The sequence below is a fragment of the Scardinius erythrophthalmus genome (assembly GCF_964197995.2).
Source record: "Scardinius erythrophthalmus genome assembly, chromosome: 1".
NCBI classification, from domain to species: Eukaryota; Metazoa; Chordata; class Actinopteri; order Cypriniformes; family Leuciscidae; genus Scardinius; species Scardinius erythrophthalmus.
The window spans coordinates 60,622,924-60,645,648 of NC_138221.1; the positions used below are offsets into that span (position 1 = coordinate 60,622,924).

Here is a 22,725-nt window from a genome sequence, read left to right on the forward strand (position 1 = left end):
GAGCACTCAAAAATCTGGCCGGAAGAAGTAAGCCATCCGGGAACTTCTCGCCTACTCTTTTATGAATACTGATGTTTCGAACGTACTGCTTCCTTCACGTACTGTTTTCGCCTACTATATAGTAGGAAAGTAGGCATATTGGAACGCACTTAAGTCCGAATCTCGCGATAATTCGTACGTCACCCAGGTTATTCTCGCCTACTCTTTTGGATTCGTACATACTTTTTCGCTCGCCTACTCTTTTTCCCATACTAAATAGTAGGGAAGTATGCGGTTTGGAACGCAGCAAATGTCTAATAAGGCGAGAAGTTTCACTCTCAGTACACTTCCGGCTTCTGAACTGGTTGCAGTTCCACTCTGATTCCATATGAGGGCGCTCACAGGACGAGTGCAGAATCAATGGAGGTCTATGGTGCTATACCCCTCAAAATCCACTTTTCTCAGGATATAATTTTTTTTGTAGTAATTTGAATGTTGTATTTGAAAGGAGATGCAAAGACATTACCTGCTGGGTGTTAGATTTTTTAGAGTCACTTATTGCTTTAAAAAGTCTTTTAAAATGTCAATGACGTCATACACATCGTACGACCAGAGATACTGCTTAACGGCAATCCTTCACTCACTTTGGTGCTTTCGCGCTCTGCACTTTCTTTTCTCTCGAGGCATTGACAACACAGCTGACACAGGTAAACACACTTGCTGGAAGAGTTTTTGTTTTATTTGTTTCTGGTCCCGCTGCGGATGCCACGATGCCATCAAGCGGTATCTCTGGTCGTAATCAGTCCTTCACTGACCAATCAGCGTTCATTAGCAGAATGCTAGCGTGTTATGGGCAACAACAACTCAACCTGTAAGAAATCAAAAGGACATAGGTACTCGTTCATTCAACTTTCGACCTATAACCCATGTTGAACTTGCAAAACCTACAATCAAATCTGAGATTTCTCAACGGCAATCGGGTGAAAGAGACAAATTTAGCCGTAAAGCTCCATAGACTCCCATTCATTTTGCACTCATGGCGATCGCCCCCCAGTGGAACTCTGGTGGAACTACAACCAAAATTCAGTACAATAGGACTTAATAGGGAGTGACCAGGCTCTCCGTAGACGGGCTCTGATCACAGTATCCCAGACAGCAACATCGTATCGGGACACTATGTTGCTGTCTGGGATAGGTTTCAAAAACTTGCGTTTTCAGGCCCCCAAGACACCACTGTAGTGTAAATAAATGGCCAAAACACTTAAAAGGGTAATATTTTTATTTTGTATTTTTTATCAAGTAAATGCAATCTTGGTGAGCATGAGAGATATCTTTCAAAGACTTAGATAATCTTGCGACCCCAAACATTTGAACAGTTGTGTACATCCGTATTTGTTCAGTTCTAACCCTCTAACACAGTCAAGGTGAAATTTGCACAGAAGCTTCTTTCAGAAAACAGCGCTGTGAAAAGGTCCGAGTGCTCGACCAGCTGGTCAGACCGTCTTCTCTCAGAGCATCATGCTCAACCTGCAGCTTTAATTGGTGTTATCATCACATTTCCAGGCTTGTTTCTCACCCACCGCTCTTCAGTTACCACAGTCGCATGCTGGCAACATAATCTCAAGTGCTTTCATTTACACGGCATACATCAATATATAGCTGTGAAGACATGTGGGGTTTGTCTGTGACTATGCTGTTCAGGCAGTGACATTTCAGAAGAGTTTGTGCTGTCACACATCTATTCATTTAAATGATTATTACTATTGCTTATACTTGGGTTAGGGTTATTTTGTTCAAAATCCCACCCCTAAGTATTAAACTAGTGTGTAACTCATCCCACACTGTTTGCTATACACACATGAATGATAGCTCAAATGTTGAGTTCTACTCATTTTGAATAGAAGTGTGCTATTGCTTTTTTAAGTGATCACACAACCAAAATATTTGGTTACACTTTATTTCAATAGTCCACTTTAGACATTCTACTAACTAGAAGTAATTTTGTCTATTAGCAGTCATTGGAGTATTGGTAGACTGTTAGGTTATGGTTAGGTGTTAGAATGTCTATCACCTGGACTATCAGAGAAGTGGACTATCAAAATAAAGTGTTAGCACATATTCCCATAAACCTACACATATCTAGAAAAAAGAAGAGACTTGGGGTTGGGCTTTTTTTTGTTGTTGATTTGGGCCAGTGAGCAATCGCTTAGGGACCACCAGAAAACCTTAGCAACTGCATATCAACTTGCTAAAAACCATGCACCACCCCTTAGCAACTCCCTGGCTACCACCCAGATCACCTTCACAAAAGATTGTCAGTTTTGTATGGGCTGACACAATATTATATTATATTATATTATATTATATTATATTATATTATATTATATTATATTATATTATATTATATTATATTATATTATATTATATTATATTATATTCTTCATCCATTTTCCAAACTGCTTGTCCTATGCAAGGTTGCAAAGAAGCTGGAGCCTATTATTCTATTCTATTCTATTCCATTCCACATCTATTTTCCAAACCACTTGTCTTATGTAAGGTTGCAGACACGCTGGAGCCTATTATTCTATTCTATTCTATTCTATTCTATTCTATTCTATTCTATTCTATTCTATTCTATTCTTATATTATATTCTCCATCCTTTTTTCAAACCACTTTTCCTATGTAAGGTTGCAGATATGCTGGAGCCTATTATTCTATTCTATTCTATTCTATTCTATTCTATTCTTATATTATATTCTCCATCCTTTTTTCAAACCACTTGTCCTATGTAAGGTTGCAGATATGCTGGAGCCTATTATTCTGTTCTATTCTATTCTATTCTATTCTATTCTATTCTTATATTATATTCTCCATCCTTTTTTCAAACCACTTGTTCTATGTAAGGTTGCAGATATGGTGGAGCCTATTATTCTATTCTATTCTATTCTATTCTATTCTATTCTATTCTATTCTATTGTATGTAAGGTTGCAGAGATGCTGGAACCTCTTCTATTGTATTGTATTCTGGTGTATTCTATTCAATTCGATTCTATTCTATTCTTATATTATAATTTCTATCCTTTTTCCAAACCACTTGTCCTATGTAAGGTTGCAGAGATGCTGGAGCCTAGTATTCTATTCTATTCTATTCTATTCTATTCTATTCTATTCTATTCTATTCTATTCTATTCTATTCTATTCTATATACATTTTCCAAACCACTTGTCCTATGTAAGGTTGCAGAGATGCTGGAGCCTATTATTGTATTGTATTGTATTGTATTGTATTGTATTGTATTGTATTCTATTCCATTCTATTCTATTCTGTCCTATTCTCCATACATTTTCCAAACCACTTGTCCTATGTAAGATTGCAGATATGCTGGAGCCTATTATTCTGTTCTGTTCTATTCTATTCTATTCTTTTCTATTCTATTCTATTCTATTCTATTCTATTCTATTCTATTCCACATCCATTTTCAAAACCACTTGTCCGATGTAAGGTTTCAGAGATGCTGGAACCTCTTCTATTGCATTGAATTCTGTTCTATTCTATTCTATTCTATTCCATTATATTATATTATATTATATATTCCAGATATTGATTAGACAGTGAAATTGTTCTAATCAATTAATGTGATTCTACATCAAAGTGAAATGGTAATCGGAAACATCATGTAAACCTATTTTTGAGTGTATTTTTCTCTCTCTTGAACAGAGTGTTGGGAAGCAGCTCGCTGTGAATAGATCACTTCCATTTGCTTCCTATTGATGAAGGCCTGTGATCATCTCGACCGACTCAATCAGTGTGTCTGCAATGCATTCAGCGTGCTCTGAGTGCTCACAGACACATTCTCCATCGATCCACTGGGCTGATCACACACTCATCTGGGGGTCCTGCTCATTTTCTCCACCTCAACTGTACTTATTAGACTATAAATAACAAAGATAGACTACAGCAAAGCCACACCTCTGTGTCTATATTCTGATGGGTTCCAGGAGAAACATTCATATTGCTAATGGATTTAATGGCTTCCATGTTCAATAGTGCAATTTTTGTGTAAAACGTGTTAAGCTAACAAACAACCAGCTGTTGACGTAATGTCTGTTTCCCAGGAGAGACTGATTAATTGTTTTGCTCTGAGGGTCTGGCTGGACTAGATTGAAGGAGAACAGATTTATCAGGTACTTGACGCAAACTCAGTAAACAATCGATTTTTAATGTCTCCCAATAAGAATCTATTTGATTTTTCAGAGCTCAGAAGATTCAGAGGACTGTTTCATCAGAGCATGTTGCTTTAACTGCTGGACAAATGTTATTATTGGTTTGCTTCTCTGATGTTAAGCCACTAATCAAATAAGTACCCTGGTTCTACCATGTTTTTTTTTTAACATGTACTATGTAATTCTTGGAAATACTTTAGAGAACCATGTAAATAGCGTGACTCATAAATATAGAACAAATTCAGAACCACGGTTTCTATCAAAGTACCATGGTATTACTATCTGAAGCCATCACTGCGATGCTGGTTACAGTTTTAGTGGTGTAATCCATAATCAGTGGCACATTTCAGAAATAATCCCGTATGTAAAAGCACTAGATATTTGTGGCCCAATAGATATCTCTGTCTGTTTGTTTGTTTTTAAACCCACTATAGTACCTGTACTAAACTATACTTAGTTTAGGTTACAAACCGCTTGTCTTATGCAGGGTCGTGGGTGATGAAATAATTTCTGGTATCAAAACTCCTTTGCCACACTCATCAACATTAGGTAATACAATATATATATATTCTTAATTATTAGCTGATATTATTACTATAGTTGCATTTATAGTAAATGCATTAATAATTTCTGGAATGATTATTTGGCAAAGATTAGTTAATATTTACATAATTGGATCTCTCTCCTATTATACTATATTAATTCTATTCAATTCTATTCTCCATCAATTTTCCAAACCGCCTGTACTATGTATGTTTGCAGGGATGCTGGAGCCTATTATACAATATTAATTCTATTCTATTCTATTCTATTCTATTCTATTCTATTCTATTCTATTCTATTCTATTCTATTCAGAGTGCTCCAGCCTGATTCCAGCCACATTCTCCATCGATCCACTGGGCTGATCACACACTCATCTGGGGTCCTGCTCATTTCCTACTCTATTCTATTCTATTCTCCAATTTCTCAATTTTCCAAGCCACCTGTGCTGTAGGTTTGCAGGGATGTTGGAGCCTATTATACAATATTAATTAAATTATACTGCCTGTCCTATGTAGGTTTGCAGGGATGCTGGAGCCTATTATACCATATTAATTCTATTCTATTCTATTCTATTCTATTCTATTCTATTCTATTCTATTCCATCATCTATCAATTTTCCAAACCGCCTGTAGGTTTGCAAGGATGCTGGAGCCTATTATACAATATTAATTCTATTCTATTCTATTCTATTCTATTCTATTCTATTCTATTATCCATCAATTTCCCAAACCGCCTGTCCTGGATTTGCAGGGATGCTGGAGCCTATTATACCATATAAATTATATTCTGTTCCTTTCTATTGTATTCTATTTCCTAAATTGCCTGTCATGTGTAGGTTTGCAGGGATACTGGATCATATTATTCCATATTAATTCTATTCTGTTCTATTCTCCATTCATTTTCCAAACCACTTGTCCTATGTAAGGTTGCAGAGATGCTGGAGCCTATTATTATATTATTATATAAATATTATATTTTATTCCAGAAATGGAATAAAATATTTAATATAGAATATACTGTAGCCTAATATATTTAGCCTACTTAATCTGGGAGATGAGTGAGTGTTATTTATTTATTTCCGAATTTGTTACTATATATTAAAATATTAAGAACACAAGTTTTCATAAAAAACTATGAGACTACATTTCATATAAATTATTTTGAACAGGTGGATATTAGCTGGATCTCTGTATTAACCAATCAGAGTCCAGGAACAGAACTTTCCGTTTTATAAATTACATTTCGAAGTTCAGCTCTAATTGTCAAATATTTGTCAAGAAATGCGATGAAATTACAATAGGCTATATTAGTAGTATATTTGTTTCATTCTATTTATTTCAAATCACAAAAGCATCAAACCTGTACTTTAATGTATCTGACTCTATATCTTTACTCTGTTTTATACTAATTTAATGCAGCGTTTAAGGATTAAAACATGATGATGATCGCGAAGAGAAGCGAGAGCATCATTTTATTCTTCAGACCATGTGTGTTTCTCATTGGTTAGTGTGACTGAAGGTGTGGTTTGAAGATCGCAATCCCAAATCAAAGCCATCTGAGTTTGCAAAAGAGGGATTTGATTATAGGAAATGGACAAGGTGATGACCAAAACTCCTAATAAAGCCTAGAAAGCAAACACCATATGTGAGCTGAGAGCTGCTCACTATATCAACAGCAACATGTGGATGAGACGCGCTCAAGTTTCCTGATCACACCGACTGACTGAACAAAGCGGCGCGAGCGCGAGTCCAAACATGAGCCTGTGTGGATTATTACTCTTGCTATTAGTATTATGAGTGGCCATGGCGTGGTGTGACCGTGGGAATCAGATGCTGCTGGCCACCGTCGGGGCTTTTGTGGCGTTTAGTTTGATGAGCATCGCTATCGGGACCGACTACTGGCTTTATTCTCGGGCTTATATCTGTAACGCCACCAACAACATCAGCACGGACGACACGCAGACGCAACCCAAGAAGGTCCGCGGAGATCTCACACACTCCGGGCTCTGGAGGATCTGCTGTATAGAGGGTACTTCACATGTGCTTCACATCCTTTCTTACACTTGAGTTTTAAAAAGAGAGAAAACTAAGTTCATTGTTCTGCCTTTGTCTTCAGACAACCAAGGCTTGCTTTAGGAGGCTTTTGTTCTTTTTCTACATTCAAGTCAACTCAAAACAAAACAAAACAAAACAACATATTGTTTTCTTACAGTCAGATGCTAGGTTATCGTTGCCAAGTTCACCCAAAAATAAAAATTCTGTCATTAATTACTCGCCCTCATGTCGTTCCAAACCGGTAAGACTTTTGTTCATCTTTGGAACTCAAATTAGGATCTTTTTAATGAAATCTGAGATATTTCTGTCGCTCCATTGACAGTCTACGCAACTACCACTTTCAAGCCCCAGAAAGATAGTTAAGACGTCATTAAAGCAATCCATGTGACTCCAGTGGTTTAACCTCAACTTTATGAAGGGACGTGAGTTCTTCGTTTGTACAAAGAAAACATAATTTACCACAAAATATTAATCTCCAACGCGCGTTCACGAGAGCAGCACGGCGCATGCGTGTTGTGTTGACGCAAGAGCGGACATTGTTGCGTGAAAGCGGATCTGTGGTTAAAATTTGCAAGTAAAGTGGTAAATTTAGTGTTTTTTTGCACAAATAAAGCACTCGAGTCTCTTGGTTAAACCACTGGCGTCACATGGATTACATTAATGACGTCTTTACTAGCTTTCTGGGGCTTGAAAGTGGTAGTTGCGTAGACTGTCAATGGAGCGACAGAAAGCTCTCAGACTTCATTAAAAAGATCTTCATTTGAGTTCCAAAGATGAACAAAAGTCTTACAGGTTTGGAATGACATGAGGGTGAGTAAATGATGACAGAATTTACATTTTTTGGGTGAACTAACCCTTTAAGTGTGTGTGTGCGAAAGGGCTCGAACCTACCCAGAGACACTCAAGTTAACCAACATCCCTTTTTTCCCTTCATAAACAGGCCTTTAGAAAAGAAACGTTGTGAGACCAAATGGAAAATTCTAATGAAAAGTTTCTCAACTGTGCTCAGATTTGTCAAGATGCCAAAATCTGAGCTCAAATATTTCTCATCAAATAAATCCAAGACCAAATTTTTATAGATAACAGTATGACGATTGTCGCATTTATGTCTATTTAAAAGCCGCCCATTTTAGGAGGAGCATCTGAGACAAAGATGATAGATATCTAAATGAAAGAGCTTAGCCTTCCATCCGGAGGATCCGTCAGCCGCTCATCCAAACTCTTTCATTGGGGTTGGATCTCTCTCAAGTTAACATAAGTTGACGTTCACTTGGAAGGGAGTGGGAATGCTCCCCCCATTTCTCTCTGTTGACACCAGTGGGTTTCTTGAATGGACAGAAAGGCGTAATCAGTCCACAGATTCTCTTTCTTTCATTTGATGCTGTTGCTTGGAAACAATATGTCTGAAATCACTATGGTAACGTGGCCAATTGTTTAAAAATAGATGAATCTGTTGCTTCTAATGATTGTCCATAGAAAAGAAAAAGACAGACAGACACCAAAGACAGACAGATGTTTAATAACACATATATAATTTCGTGTTTTCCCCACAACATGTGCAGTTTTGGCGATGCTTTGACTCAGACAGTCGGATGGTGACGTCATACTTGCGTTCATAGGCTAAACAAGGACATCATAGGTGATGAGCAGTGCTAACTTAATACTTTATCTTTTTATAAATCTCTAATGACAATGTCATCTGGCTTCATATTAAGAGCAGAACTCATATTGACAAGAAAATCAGTTAGTCTTTCAGGAAATTAGTTGACACCGGAAATGAATCACTAACTACTTAGTGTAATGTCATTTTTTAGTGTGGAAATATTTGAGTTTTCTCCAAACAAAAGAAGAAACTTCCTCAGATCTATGTAGAAAATGTTGCTGATTTTCAAAGTCAGAAGGGCATAGGTCATGTTTTTTTTTTTTTTTTTTTTACTTATTTTATTAAAACTGATCAAAATGTGTTTGGCCTATATAGCTAGCATAATTTAATTGTTACCCCATTATTTCCCTGAAATGTTTATAATGCAATGTAATGTAAATAATTAATAAAAAATAAAGTAAAATAAATTACTTTTAAATTAACCAAAATTTGAAATAAAATAAATAAACACCTGAACTATGTCATAAAAAACATTATCTTGAGGTTTATTAAAATTTAATAAAAATAAAATAAACACCCGAACTGTGTCATTGATAAAATAAATAATAAAATAAAATAATATCTTGGGATTAATTCAAGTTTAATAAAATAAAATAAACACCAGAACTACGTCATAAAAAAAAAAATATGATCTTGAGGTTTATTTAAGTTTAATAAAATAAAATAAACACTTGAACTGTGGCATAAAAAAAATCAAATCTAATCAAATATTATCTTGAGGTTTACTAAAGTTTACTAAAATAAACACCTGAACTGTGCCATAAAAAATAATAGAATAAAACATTATCTTGAGGTTTATTAAAGTTTAATAAAATAAAATAAATACTTGAACTGTGCCATACAAAATAAAATATTATCTTGAGATTTACTAAAGTTAAATCAAATAAAATAAACACCTGAACCGTGCCATAAATAAAAATAAAATAAAACATTATCTTGAAGTTTAATAAAGTTTAATAAAATAACATAAACACGTGAACTGTGCCATAAAAAATAAAATAAAACAGAAATTCTTGAGGCTTATTGAAGTTTAATCAATAAAATTCACTGTGCCATAAAAAATCCATACCTTGAGTGCAGTTAATTGACTATGGTTATAATTCTTTTGTTTGTGAGATGAGGGGGTATTGGAAGGGAAGAGCAGTCACTTTTGCCCTTCCCAGCAATGCGCAATAGATCTGTAATTAAATGCAGCGTCTGAAAGGCCACGGAGTCTCTAATTATCCGTCGGGTTTGACTTCCGCCACGATCCACTCTGGAGAACACAGTCATAACCAGCTTTGAGCACGTGCCAGGTTCTCTCCGGTTACCTTTCCTGAATAAACCTCAAATAAAAGGTGATATGTCACACAAATACAGCAAAGCTGCTACAGAAGCAGCTTTGTATTTAGTCATTCCTTTTGTAATACTTTCATGTATTGGTGAGTATTCAATTCAATTCACATTTATTTGTACAGAGCTTTTCACAATACACATCATTTCAAAGCAGCTTCATAGAAACATTACAATTTAGAGTGATCTGTCATGTATTTCAGAAATGTACATAATCACAGTTAGTGAAAAAAATATTAATTTAAACTATGTAATAATTTAATGCAGAAATGAGCTTATTTAAGTAATGAATACTATAACTATGACATTTAGAAAAATGTATGAGCGATAATAATACTGATACTTGCCTTAACAAACACTACTAATAAGGACGACACGGTTCTCCATATTGACAGATTTGAGATGACAAATAAGCCGAGCCAAAGAAAAGCACACTACCCTATAGCAATCAAAGCCGCGATTGGTTCTCTACACGGCGGACGATTGGCTGTCCTGCGCCGATTCACAATTACGAGAAAATGCTGGAGGCGGTTGAAGACGTGGAATGTGGCAGCTGTTTCCTCGTCCAGTGGGGATGTGGGTTCGCGTGGCAGGAGGCCGAGGGCTTTTGGCATGGGGGAGAGTATAGTGTGATGCTGTCTGCTGTATTAGACCACAATGAAGATGTCAAAGGCATCCTTGGAGACATTATGGAAATCAGATTGCTGGATCAGACCTGAGGTTGCCATGGAGAAGACATGCTCAGCGATGAGCATTGTTACCTCCAGGCAGGCCACAGGGACCTAGCGCTCGTTTTTTCTCCTATCTTGCTCTCCTTCTCCGATTGTGTCTCCGTGTCAGTCAGGCGAGGTACCTTATTTTGTCTTTATGAGGCTGGATACGCTTCAGTCACTGGGCCAATAACCAGCACCTATAAATCAGAAGCTCCAGCGGCTCTAAAAATAAGCTCCTCTGGTTGACTGTACACATTGAGAGAAGTTATAATGTACAAGATAAAGTCTAAGAGCCTGTTAGAAAGTTTGTCAACCAACACATTGGGAATGTCAGATTATTTTCCTATTATACTTTAAGTTTTTCAACTTTACTTGAAGTGTAATGTTGCTGTTTGAGCATAAAAAAGATCTGCAAGGTTACAAAGGGAAAATATTTTATTTAACGGAATCCACTTTTCAAGAACTACAACGCGATTTTTCCGGATTTTTGAAGTCAAAATGTTCCTCATTTAAATAATTCCCGCCCGATTTGCATTTTTAATACGCAAAAAAAGTTGCAGAGGCCTGGTCAAGCTGCACTAGAGAAGATGAAGTGAAGTGTTGTCGCTGTTTTTGACAACCCGGTAAAAGTTTGTCCTAAGGCTGACGAACTTAAGCCGCGTTTCCACCGAAATTACCCAGAACAATTCTTCCCAGGAACTTTTTTTCCCCCAGACCTGTTGCTAGCCACTGCGGTCTAAAGTACCTTGAAGATTAGGCAAATAGTCCGGTGACGTAGGACTGCATGCGACTTTACAGTTCCTACTGGATTTCATCCACTGAATTTAAGCTTAATAAAGCCTGAACCTCGCCGTCGGTCCATCGGTCATATTTTTTAAACTCCATTATTGATTCGAATAGCAGAGGACTGTTACTGCACGCACTGCAACAGATCGTAGAGTCAACCAATCAAAATGCGGCATTAACTCAACCAATCAGCATGTTCAACACCCAAGTACAACCCCTGAAAGTTCCTGAACTTTGAAAAAGTACTACCTCGCTAGCAGGGACTTTCGGATGGGGAAATATTTACCCGGAACTTCATTTAAACCCTGGTTCCTGCGGTGTAAACTCACCGAGTTCCACCCCTTAGTTCCTGGGGAAAGTTCTTGTGGTAGAAACGCGGCTTTAGAGAGGTTAAAATGTGTTTTTAACAATGTTTCTGAACATTATAACCTCAACATTTGTCTGTGCGCTGCACATTTTATGTAGGAAATGATCGATTACTGTTTGTATTACAATAGTTTTCCGATAAATATGATTAAATGGTGGATAACATCAAATCTATAAGAACAATTCAAAAAACAGACCACTCTGAAACGCCCTGTGAAATCAGTGCTTGCAAAGTCCGTTCTTGAAATCCATTCTGTACGATCCTCTTGTTCGTTAACATTGTCAGGGTCTGAATCAGGCTCGAATTGGTTTGAAATTGACGCCAGCCTTAATATTTGCATCTGAGTATGAAGCTCGTGGTTATGAAGGGGCGGGACATTTCCTGAACACACGCTAGGTGCTGCCAATCACAACATACTGGGCCATCTAACCAGTCACAACACATTTCGTATGTCGGAAAGAGAGGCTTCATCGAAAACAACCCTTTCAACCAAACTGGAGCTAGAGGAGCTGTAATAATGTAAAATACGTGAAAAATTATGCGTTTTTTGAACAATCAATCATAAAAACATTTTCTAATACACCCCAAAAATAAAATCAAGACTTCGTAAAAGGGCATAATAGGACCCCTTTAAACCTTTAAATAAACAGCAAGGATTTTGAAGAATGAAAAATGGATCATGTACAAAGAAGAAATATCTCTAGGTCACTAAACAAATAAGCAAATTTGTGGCATGAAGCATTTAAACTGTACAAAAGGTCAGAATTTCTTGCTTTCTTTGAAGCACCAGATGCTCTTTGGATCATTCTCAAATCATGCTGGAGATCATGATCATCAGGTTTTGCTCATGCAAATTCCAAATACTTTTATTCTAAGATCTTTTATTTTTATTATATATATATATATTTGTTTAAGATATTAATGATGAGAGATATTTAAAGCCTTGCAATCAAATAAATTGTGGAAAATACATTGAAAGATATTCTATATGATTATATTCAGAACAGACCGACAGACTAAAAAGTACAGATTTATATCTCATCATATCATATCAGTTATCTGTCATAGTTCTAATTATTTGCAATTGATATTGGCAAACATTTCTATATCTGTGCATCCTCCTTAGATTCAGCTATTGGACAGTATCCTATTGTTGATGGATATTATTACACACAGTAAAGTTTATTCTGATATTTTATTCTGATATAGTACCATTGTCACAGTGTAACTTTCATACATAGGATATTAAGATACCTATTCTGATGGTTTAACAAGTCTTTGTTTTTATTTCGTAAGAAACCATGTTTTTAGAGTCAGCAAGAAATTGCCTTTGCGTCCTATTTTACTTGCATAATGTGACATATATCAGAATGAAACATGATATTTCATGCAATGTTGAGTGTGACTACACATTGGGAATTGATTAGATGAAAAGTGGTCTCTAAATGAGAGGCATTTGCTAAAGAAATGAAAAATAAAGTTGTTGCAAAGCTGGAACAACTTATAATTTTGATGGAATATTCTTTTGGAATAATATGCATTGAAGATTTTTTCAGTTGGTATTTTATAACAGGTTGGGTATTATTTTTAGCAAATGTTTATAGGCAGCATAAGTGGCAGACTGTTTAGGGATTTCAAATATATATATTATTTTATATAAAGGCTTTTTTTTAACAGAGGTCTCTTTTTTTTACAATGACATGACTAGAAACACATGCCCCATTTTCTCAGACCTATTTAATTCTAATTAATTTGCTCCTTTTTTAAACTCTAGACCCAATTAATGCCATGCTGGGTCACACAAAAGCTGTGTCACTGAGAGTAGACTCCACATGGAGACAGACAGAGAGAGTGAGATATGATATGTTACAATTTATGATGGATGCTTAGACCTAATGAACACATCTCGATTAAAGTGCCCATATTTTGCTTTTTCGATTATTACCTTTCATGCAGTGTGTAATATAGCTGTTTGTGACGACATATAAAGTTATTGTCTCCTAAAAGAAAGCAATTCTGAACTGTCTGAAATAAGTCGTCAGTAATTCCAGTCTCACTTCCTGTTATAAATTAGTTTGAAATACATTTGCATAATGCCAGCCAATTGTCTTCATTGGCTGCCTGTGAACGTCTACTTTTACCCTTAAATACTGTAGTTTTAGCTGAAACTTAAAGAGTTTGGTTCGTGTTGTCGACATGTCTAGAAGACACTGTTTTCTGCACTATAAAAGCAAAACCACTTTGATGCACTTCCAAACGATGAGGACTCGCCCTTGAATTGATACAGTAAAACCGACACCATCATTACGGTTCATATAACTGTGATAAATATAACTATGACCCGGAGCTGAAATTCAGATATGGTAAGAGGCGTTTAGTTTCCGACATGCACTGTGACCTGTAGACCAATCACAACAGACTGGGCCATCTGACCAATCAGAACAGAGTAGACCAATCACAACAGACTGGGTCATATGACCAATCATAACAGAGTAGACCAATCACAACAGACTGGGTTATCTGACCAATCAGAACAGAGTAGACCAATCACAACAGACTGGGTCATCTGACCAATCATAACAGAGTAGACCAATCACAAAAGACTGAGCCATCTGACCAATTAGAGCACAGTAGACCAATCACAAAAGACTGAGCCATCTGACCAATTAGAGCACAGTAGACCAATCACAACAGAGAGGGTCATCTGACCAATCAGAAAAGAGTAGACCAATTACAACAGACTGAACCATCTGGCCAAAAAGAGCAGAGTAATCTCTCGGAAATCAGGGGTTTAGAGAGAATGAGTCCTTGATCAAGCCTTTCCAGACTCCGTGAGAAAAGAGCTGATGTTGCAATGTATATTATGAAAAAGTCATATTTAGAGTGGCCTTTTATTGTGGCCAGCCTAAGGCACACCTGTGCAATAATCATGCTGTCTAATCAGCACCTTGATATGCCACACCTGTGAGGTGGATGGATTATCTCGGCAAAGGAGAAGTGCTCACTAACACAGATTTAGACAGATTTGTGAACAATATTTGAGATAAATAGGCCTTTTGTGTACATAGAAAAAGTCTTAGATCTTTGAGTTCAGCTCATGAAAAATGGGGGCAAAAACAAAAGTGTTGCGTGTATAATTTTGTTCCATATATAAACAGTTCTTGCCATATGTCTAGCATACTTTCACATAGAAAATCAGTTAAAAGGTACCACTGTAAGCAACTATTACATGCTCATACTGGAAATCATATACTTTGTTCTGTAACTCTCCGGAAAGGGCTGTATGTGTGAAACGACTTTAAAGTCTTTCACTGAACAATAAGGGTTACATATTTCAAGTCAATCATCTACTGCTTCAAAACAGAACAAATTGCTACCATATGGAGGATGTCTTTTTCATTTTAATTTTTTTATAGTTTGTTCTGCTGACCAGTATTCTAACTTTTGCTTGGTGACTTGCATTTATTTGCATATCCTCACAACTCTAATCTTGACCGGTTTCATATTTTTGTAGGTCTCAACAAAGGAAGTTGTTACCGAATCAATCATTTCCCAGATGATAATGATTACGACACAGACAGCTCTGAGTATCTCTTGCGTGAGTGACATTCTCTTCAGGAATATTAGTGTTGCTGTCTATATCTCAATGTTGAAATTCTTATCATGCACTTTTTGAAATGTTTCTCAAGTAAAAGCTGTGTTTATGTGTGTGCATGAACAGGTATTGTGCGCGCCTCCAGTGTGTTCCCCATCCTCAGTACCATTCTGCTGTTGCTGGGAGGGCTGTGTGTCGGGGTGGGACGCATCTACATCAAGTGGAACAACATATTACTCTGCGCAGGGATACTGTTTGTGGCAGCAGGTAAACATTGCTAATGACCACCTGCTAACATGCACACAGGGGCCTTTCAATTGACTTTAGACATTTTTAGCACCATTACTAAATACAATTTGTTCACTGAATATAATTGTAATATAATATAGGCCAATATCCATGCTCTGATATTCCAACTTATCCCTGCTGTTACTGGCAGGTTCACTGGAAATGAGGTGGGCAACAACTCCTCCACTCTTTTTTTTACCTGTTACTTAACTGAATTTAGTGGGCTGATGTAGCTTATACTAAAAGTGCCTTCCTTGTATAGTTTCATAACCCGATACATGTAAAGATGATAAAAAGACTCTTTATCTAAACAGTAAAAGATTGTGTTAAATACTTAAGTAAAAGCAATGCTAGGCTAGATAGGATTTACTTGCAGCATAGTGTGTCTTGGCGGGACTTGCATTAGCAACCGATACTAATTACCACAATACATCAGCATGTCTGCCATATTGGAATGGTCAAGATCCACCTTTAAAACCAAGGAGGTTTATAATGCCTGTAGAAAGCTATCTGTTAGCATTCCCATTGATCTCAGATTTTTTTAGCCAGAGGTTGAAGTTACAACATCTACCAGCAGGGGCTAATTGGGCCTTGCTAAGGTAACAGAGGATAGCTAAGAAGTGCTGTGGAGGTAAACCTCACTCCCCTGGCCTCAAGAGGCGCACTAGAGGCTGCAGTCTTGACCACCTTTGTTAGCACACCCACCACTATGGCTGATGCTGGTTTAAATCCCACTACATTGGTGCTGTGAACTGGATGGGAGGGATGTTTAGGGGGTGAGTGTAATGGGGCCAGATAGAAAAAGCTGTGCAGGTAAACCTCACTCCCCTGGACTCAAGAGGCGCACTACAGACTGCGGTCTTTACCGTCTTTGTTAGCGTGCCCACCACTGTGGCTGATACTGGTTCAAATCCCACACAGAGTGATGCAAGTAGGACCCGTTACATTGGTGCTGTGGCCTGGATGGGAGTGATGTTTAGGGGGGTGAGTGTAATGGGGCCAGATAGTAAGAGCTGTACAGGTAAACCTCACTTCGCTGGCCCAAAGAGGTGCACTAGCAACTGATTCTAGAGGCTGCAGAGTTTAGTATCCTTGTTGGTTGACGCTGGTTTGTATCCCACTCTGAGCGGTTCAAGTAGGACCAGGGGTACACCATAGGTAGCCAACCCTTCCTCTGCAGAGCTTCCTTCCTGCTGAGTTAAGCGCCAACGCTAATCATACACATATTACTTGACAGTAAGGTGTACTGGAGCCGGGCTGGCTTCCCCCGAGTTACTAGGGTGACCACCTGCTAATAAGCCCAAGGGGGGACAAGGGGTATGTTTTTGAGGGACAATGTGGGACACTGTCTGGCGCGGCGGTGCCCCACTGGCAGACTCACTGATAGTGGTTTACCCATTTCTAGCACATACCACCTTGCATAGTATTAATAATGCCCTATTCTCCTAAACGTGTAACTTTTGATGTATGCTCATGAATAGGCCAACCAATGTGTATCTTTTTCTAAATAAAGACTCATAATATTTTGAACATTCAATGAATTGACAGATGTACTTCCACTTAAGATTTACTATTTAATTTTATTTATTTTATTCATTACAATTTATTTACTTTAAATAAATTAATAAATTATAATATAAATGTATAGGATTAACAGAATTGTAGTTGCTCAACACCACAGGAACAGTTAAAAAAAAAAAGTATTTAAAAAAAAATTGAACGATTGACCTCGTATTCCCCTCCCTCCATGTCCGATTGAGAAGGACGTTTTGCAAAGGTCACAAAAAGCCCTCTCGGTATCCCCCTCAACACCTTTTTAAGCCACAAATATTAATTTCCCCATTCTTGTTTCTTGTACTTACACCTTCTCTTTTTAATTGATGATGGCGTTGGCTCTCAGACAGTCTCTTTCTCGAATTTTTCGAATTGGAAAGCGCGCATCTAAAAGTTCCTTCCTTCCCAGTGTGTCTGGTATGCGCGTGCGTGCGCTGTCATGACAACAACGAAAAAGTTGACAACAACCTAGTCAGCAGTTCAACTGAGGGGTGGGTGTGGCAACAATAGCGTACTGAAATGTCAAGTAATGTTCGTTTGTCTGCTTGGGGCTCGAGTATATAGAGCGACCAACTTTTTTTTGAGCAAGCATAGATTATGATTATGATTATGCGTGACACGGTCTCAATTTGCGTGACGCGTGAATTGGGCATCAAACGCTGTGCGCGCACGCGCTACGCGGGACGGGTGGTCACCCTACGAGTTACCCAGCCAAACCTTGACCCCTTGTCATAAACACATGCAGTTGATTAGATATTTACAGCCTGTAGCAATTGTCATGCCTACTTTAGTATTCTCCCCTGTGAAAAGTTTTGTCTAGAGCCTGTGTCATCAGTTCGTACAACCATAAGCTGCTCAATGTTGTGGCATTTTTGTCAGTGATATTACAATAGATTGAGTAGTGATTACTTCTGATGACCTCAACCTGCAGTGTTAACCTTTCAAATATGGTGATGCTGTTGATTTATCCCAATCAGCCAAATGTAACACCTTAAGTTAAATAAAGTCATAAATCTGTTATATTGTTTTTCAAGGCATTATACTTATGCTTGGCTCTGTTTTGTGTCTGGCAGGTTTGAGCAACATCATCGGTATAATTGTCTACATCTCCAGCAACACCGGTGACCCCAGTGACAATCGTGACGAAGACAAAAAGAGCCAATATTACTACGGTTGGTCATTCTATTTTGGAGCGCTCTCCTTCATTGTGACTGAGGCGGTGGCTGTTCTGGCTGTCAGTATCTACATTGAGAAGAGCAAAGAAGTACGGTTCAAAGCACACCGTGAGTTCATCAAGGCTGCCTTGTCCTCTTCGCCATATTCCCGCATACCCAGCTTTCGCTACCGCCGACGGCACTCGCGCTCTAGTTCTCGCTCCACGGAAGCATCCCGTGAGGCGTCACCCGTGGGCATGAAGATGGTGAGCTCGGTTCCTGTAGGAGAGATCAACATGTACACACTGACAAGAGATCCCCTTAAGTCAGGAACGGACAGCTCCTACAGCCCTGACCACGATTCTGGATTCCTCCAAGTGCACAACTGCTTTCCCAAAGACCTTAATGATGGCATCAACAGGAGGACAACACCTGTATGAGGACACACACTGGAACGGAAGAGATCAAGTTAAGGCCATACTGAATGGATAGCCAGTGGGGCTCAGTGGTCTGTGGCAGGTGCCAGAGGAAGCGATACTCATTGATGAAGCAAGCCGACCAATGACGTCTGTCATCGGTGAAGGAGAAGCACTGTGTAAAAGAAGAAAGGATTTGATCTCGACATTCAACAATCATTGCAAACGCGCTAATTTGTTTTTCTTGTTGTGTTGTTCCTCACATATAAACAAGAACTCTCAGAGACCCATCTCTCATCAAAGGGCAAGACGCAAATGTAAAATGGATGATCTTTTGACGATATGGTGCAGTGCTTCAGATATTGCCTTTGTGTAAGCCAGTCCGTTCTTTTGGTTGAGAATAAATATCGGTACAGTGCCATACTCTCAATGTTTACCAATATGATAATGACTCTCACTTTATGAGATGGTGCTAAAGTAGACTCACAGTTAAAGCCTTCCCATCATTATGTGTTCAGTACAGACCCAAGCTGAATATTTGACGCCCTTGTTTGTGTCATATGTTTGTAGCCGCAGTTGTCTAGCCCTATTCAGTGTGCCTATCATCTTGGCAGTGTCAACTGCTCAACTAATCTGGAGCCACTTTGAATTTTATTTTTTATTATTATTATTTATTTATTATTATTATTTTTGCTGTACAACTAGAAATATCAGTTGAATTACTAAATAATTACTGGAAATACTAAATATTCATTGGAATTTAGTTTAGGAGATTTATGACTACTAATTGTGAATAATCCCCTACTGAAAAGAGCAGCTTGGATTTTCATAATGTTCTGACTGGTTTGTGCTGGTCTGGTGCTTTCATATCTAGTGGAAAAACTTAGGCCCCGTTTACACCTGGTATAAAGATGCATTTCAGTCTATCAGATCACAAGTAGACGAGGGAGACGCATTCCCGTTTACACCTGGTATTTTAATCCATCTCTTTTGTCCACCTTCAACCACTTCTGTCCCAATTTCTTTGAGGGGAGGGTCTATGGGGGGGTAAATGTATGGGCTTTTTCAGATCTTTCGATCTAATGGACAAAATAAGCTCATGCAATTTACATATAAACACGCCGGGAGACAACTGAAAAACACACGGTGAGCAACAGCTTTCATTTCTGATAGCCATGCTGAACGCTGTGAATGCGTGTTAGAAGTCAGGAATGGTGAGAGAACATTGTGCTTGGTAAGTTTTTCGGCTTCAAACCAAACTTGGGTCTTCAGCCAACAAAGTTTAAATCCCGTCTGGCTAGCGCACTTCCCATAACGTTTAAGTGTTAGGTCAGTAGACGGTCTTTTGAACACATTTCGACTACATGAGCATTTAAACTACGAAAGCAATCTGGTCCAATGCGTTTTCGACTCCCTCTGGAAGTGGTCAAAAGTGGACAAAACGTTTTAGGCCCCGTTTACACCTGTATTTAGTGTTGTCCACTTGTGATCTGATCAACCTAAACGCATCTTAATACCAGGAGTAAACAGGGCCTTAGACATGCTGTTCATCAGCAAAACGTGACTAAGGAAGTCTTGCTGGTTAAAGTCAGCATTAAAAATGGCATTTGCAACCCATTTTACTTCTGTCATGTAACGTACAGTATTTCTGAGTGAAATGTAGAGACGGAGCATGAGTAGAGCCAGACAAGTGGGTGAAACTTACATGGCTTTGACGTCAGCCAAAAAGAAAAATGGTTTCAGCTGCATTTTGAAAGATTACAAAGACAATGAAGGATCATAAAGACATTTTTTGAGTCATGCAGAGTAATGCACAATAGGGATGTGTATTAAGAAAGAAAATAGGTCCGTTTTGATTTCATATTGTTTTAAAGCTAGTTTAGAAACCGGTTTAGACTCCAGTGTCCCTTGCTCAGCACCAGCATCCAAAACATATGATGGTGACCAGCTCTGATGGTCTTTTCCACAGGGAAGAACAGCAGTATTCAACAGGCCTCAAGTTTTATACATCACTTTGAATTCTGACTGCCATTGATAGTCAACAAGTGTCAGTAGTTAACCAGCCAGTGCCGTTGCTTTCCATTGTGAATCTGTCAAAGAGTGATATAATTCCTCAGCCTTCATCTCCATCAAGGGGTTTCACCTCTTCTTAAAAGCTTGGTCTTTGCCTGAATGTGGGTTAAATACAGCCACTCCTTCTCCGGATGGCCGTGCCGTCTCTGAATGGGGCACCTTTGGGGATCTGACATTGTTTGAGTCCACTGATAAAAGGAGTGCTGAGAAATGTCAGACATATGGAAATAGAGGACAAGGGTTGAGCCGGTCAGCCCTGAGAAGCATCTCAGCGACCGCTGATAAGTATCTATGGTTGAGCAGTATGAAAGACATCAGTGTGGACAATCCAGCCCTTTAGAAGACCATTCGAAGTGTCTTAGCCTCACCAGAGCCTTATGCCTGGATTTCTCTTTGCGCTGACAATATAACCTCATCTCTCTTCTTTGTTACTGCTGGTTTTCCTCTCCAATCTCGCGTCCTTAGTGAAGAGTCTTATCGCTTTTTTCCCATAAGGTCCCAGAAGACTGCATTATCCGTGTGAGTGGTCAAATCCATGTTGCTTAAGAGTGTTTCCTCACAAAAGGAGAGGTCGCAAAAAGATGTACATATCTGGTAGGTGTTTCACTAAATTGAAGCATTTACAGCTACCTTTTCTTAGTAAAGCCATTTTTGACACAAGCTTTTGAGCTATGGCTCTTTGTAGAATGGTGTGTGGTGGGTAGATGTAAATGTTTGCATGTTATTCTCTAACCCATTGACTTTGTGTGCTTTTAACAGTATTATTAACAGGATGACTACAGGATGCCTCACTGCCAAGCATCGCTCAATATAAATACCTGTAATGTTCTCTCTGTTCATCAAGGAAGGCATTTTGTCCTTCTGGTTTTATTGATTTGCTAATGTTGTTCTCAGTATTTCTCTGTATCAAGGACAAAGCCAACATATCTTTGCTCATATAAATAAATTAAATTGAGGTACGGTGTCTCGCTCATGCATATTTGCTTTGTTATGTGACTGTTGTGCTTTGTAACAGGACTAGGAGTAATTCTGATCTTACAAATACAACACGGCTCAATAGCTGACTATATTCTCAAAATTAAGAAAAATTCGAAAGGTTTTTTTTTTTTTTTAGAAAGGCATTTAGGTAATGCTTTAAAGTGCATCTAAAGCCTGACATATTTTGAAGGTTAGACAGATCATGTGACTTGAATACGAGGTTCAGCCATGCCTAACCTACATGTGTTAAAAGATAAGTAAAATGTAATTTCTGCCATTATTTATTTACCTTAATCACTTGAGAACTCGAGTCATTCCAATTTTTTGCGAACTAGATCAACCGATTCACTTCACAAAAGAAAGATTTGTTCACAAAACAGACATCTTTTGGCAGCCCCAGTCACTTTCATTGTATGCAAAATCTCTTTAAAAATTCACATTTTGAGTTCCACGGGTTTGAATATCAGTCACACATGTTTGCAATGACATGGGGGGAAAGTAAATGATGACAGAATTAATATCTTTTTGCTATTATACATCTATGAATAATGCTGAATTCTTGGAGGATGAAAAAAAAAGAGGAAAGTCATGTTAAATGTAAAAACGGGTCAAAATGTCATCATTTTGAAACAATTTCTGATACAATCCAGTGACACTAGGTTCCTGTCTCTGAACTGTTTTGACATGTAAATGAAATAAATGAAGGTTTTCTTGCCCTTTTGTATAAATAGTGAGTCTGGCCTTCCAGTGACATGTATGAATGGTTTGAATCGATGCTAAGTGAATTGTGCATTCCTCTTTCCTCTCCATTAAGGGAATATGTGCTAAAGACAGGCAGGTTGTTCATTTATTTATTTCAAATTAAGGACATCCCTTTGTAGAAGATAAATTAAAAAAAGAAAAACACCCACTTAAATACAAGGTGAAGAACATCAGGTACTCAGAACATTGATAATTAGTGAGGTTTTGCTTATTACCACTATCACAATTGCTTTTAGGATAATG

At 38.0% G+C, this 22,725-nt stretch overlaps 1 protein-coding gene across 2 annotated transcripts; it reads left to right on the forward strand.

The window, feature by feature from the left end:
* Positions 1 to 6,248: 6,248 nt before the first annotated feature.
* Positions 6,249 to 21,706, forward strand: cacng4b (calcium channel, voltage-dependent, gamma subunit 4b). Of its 2 annotated transcripts, XR_014029984.1 has the most exons (6): positions 6,272 to 6,775; positions 15,177 to 15,260; positions 15,384 to 15,524; positions 18,173 to 19,041; positions 21,238 to 21,336; positions 21,502 to 21,706. XR_014029984.1 is itself a non-coding variant. In XM_081362911.1 (4 exons), the coding sequence occupies exons 1-4, from the start codon at positions 6,550 to 6,552 to the stop codon at positions 18,691 to 18,693; spliced, it is 972 nt and encodes a 323-aa protein (XP_081219037.1). In that variant the 5' UTR covers positions 6,249 to 6,549; the 3' UTR covers positions 18,694 to 19,210. The 2 variants fall into 2 exon arrangements, 1 of the variants encoding a protein (XP_081219037.1); XM_081362911.1 differs by lacking the exons at positions 21,238 to 21,336; positions 21,502 to 21,706 and having other exon boundaries at positions 6,249 to 6,775; positions 18,173 to 19,210.
* Positions 21,707 to 22,725: the final 1,019 nt, after the last annotated feature.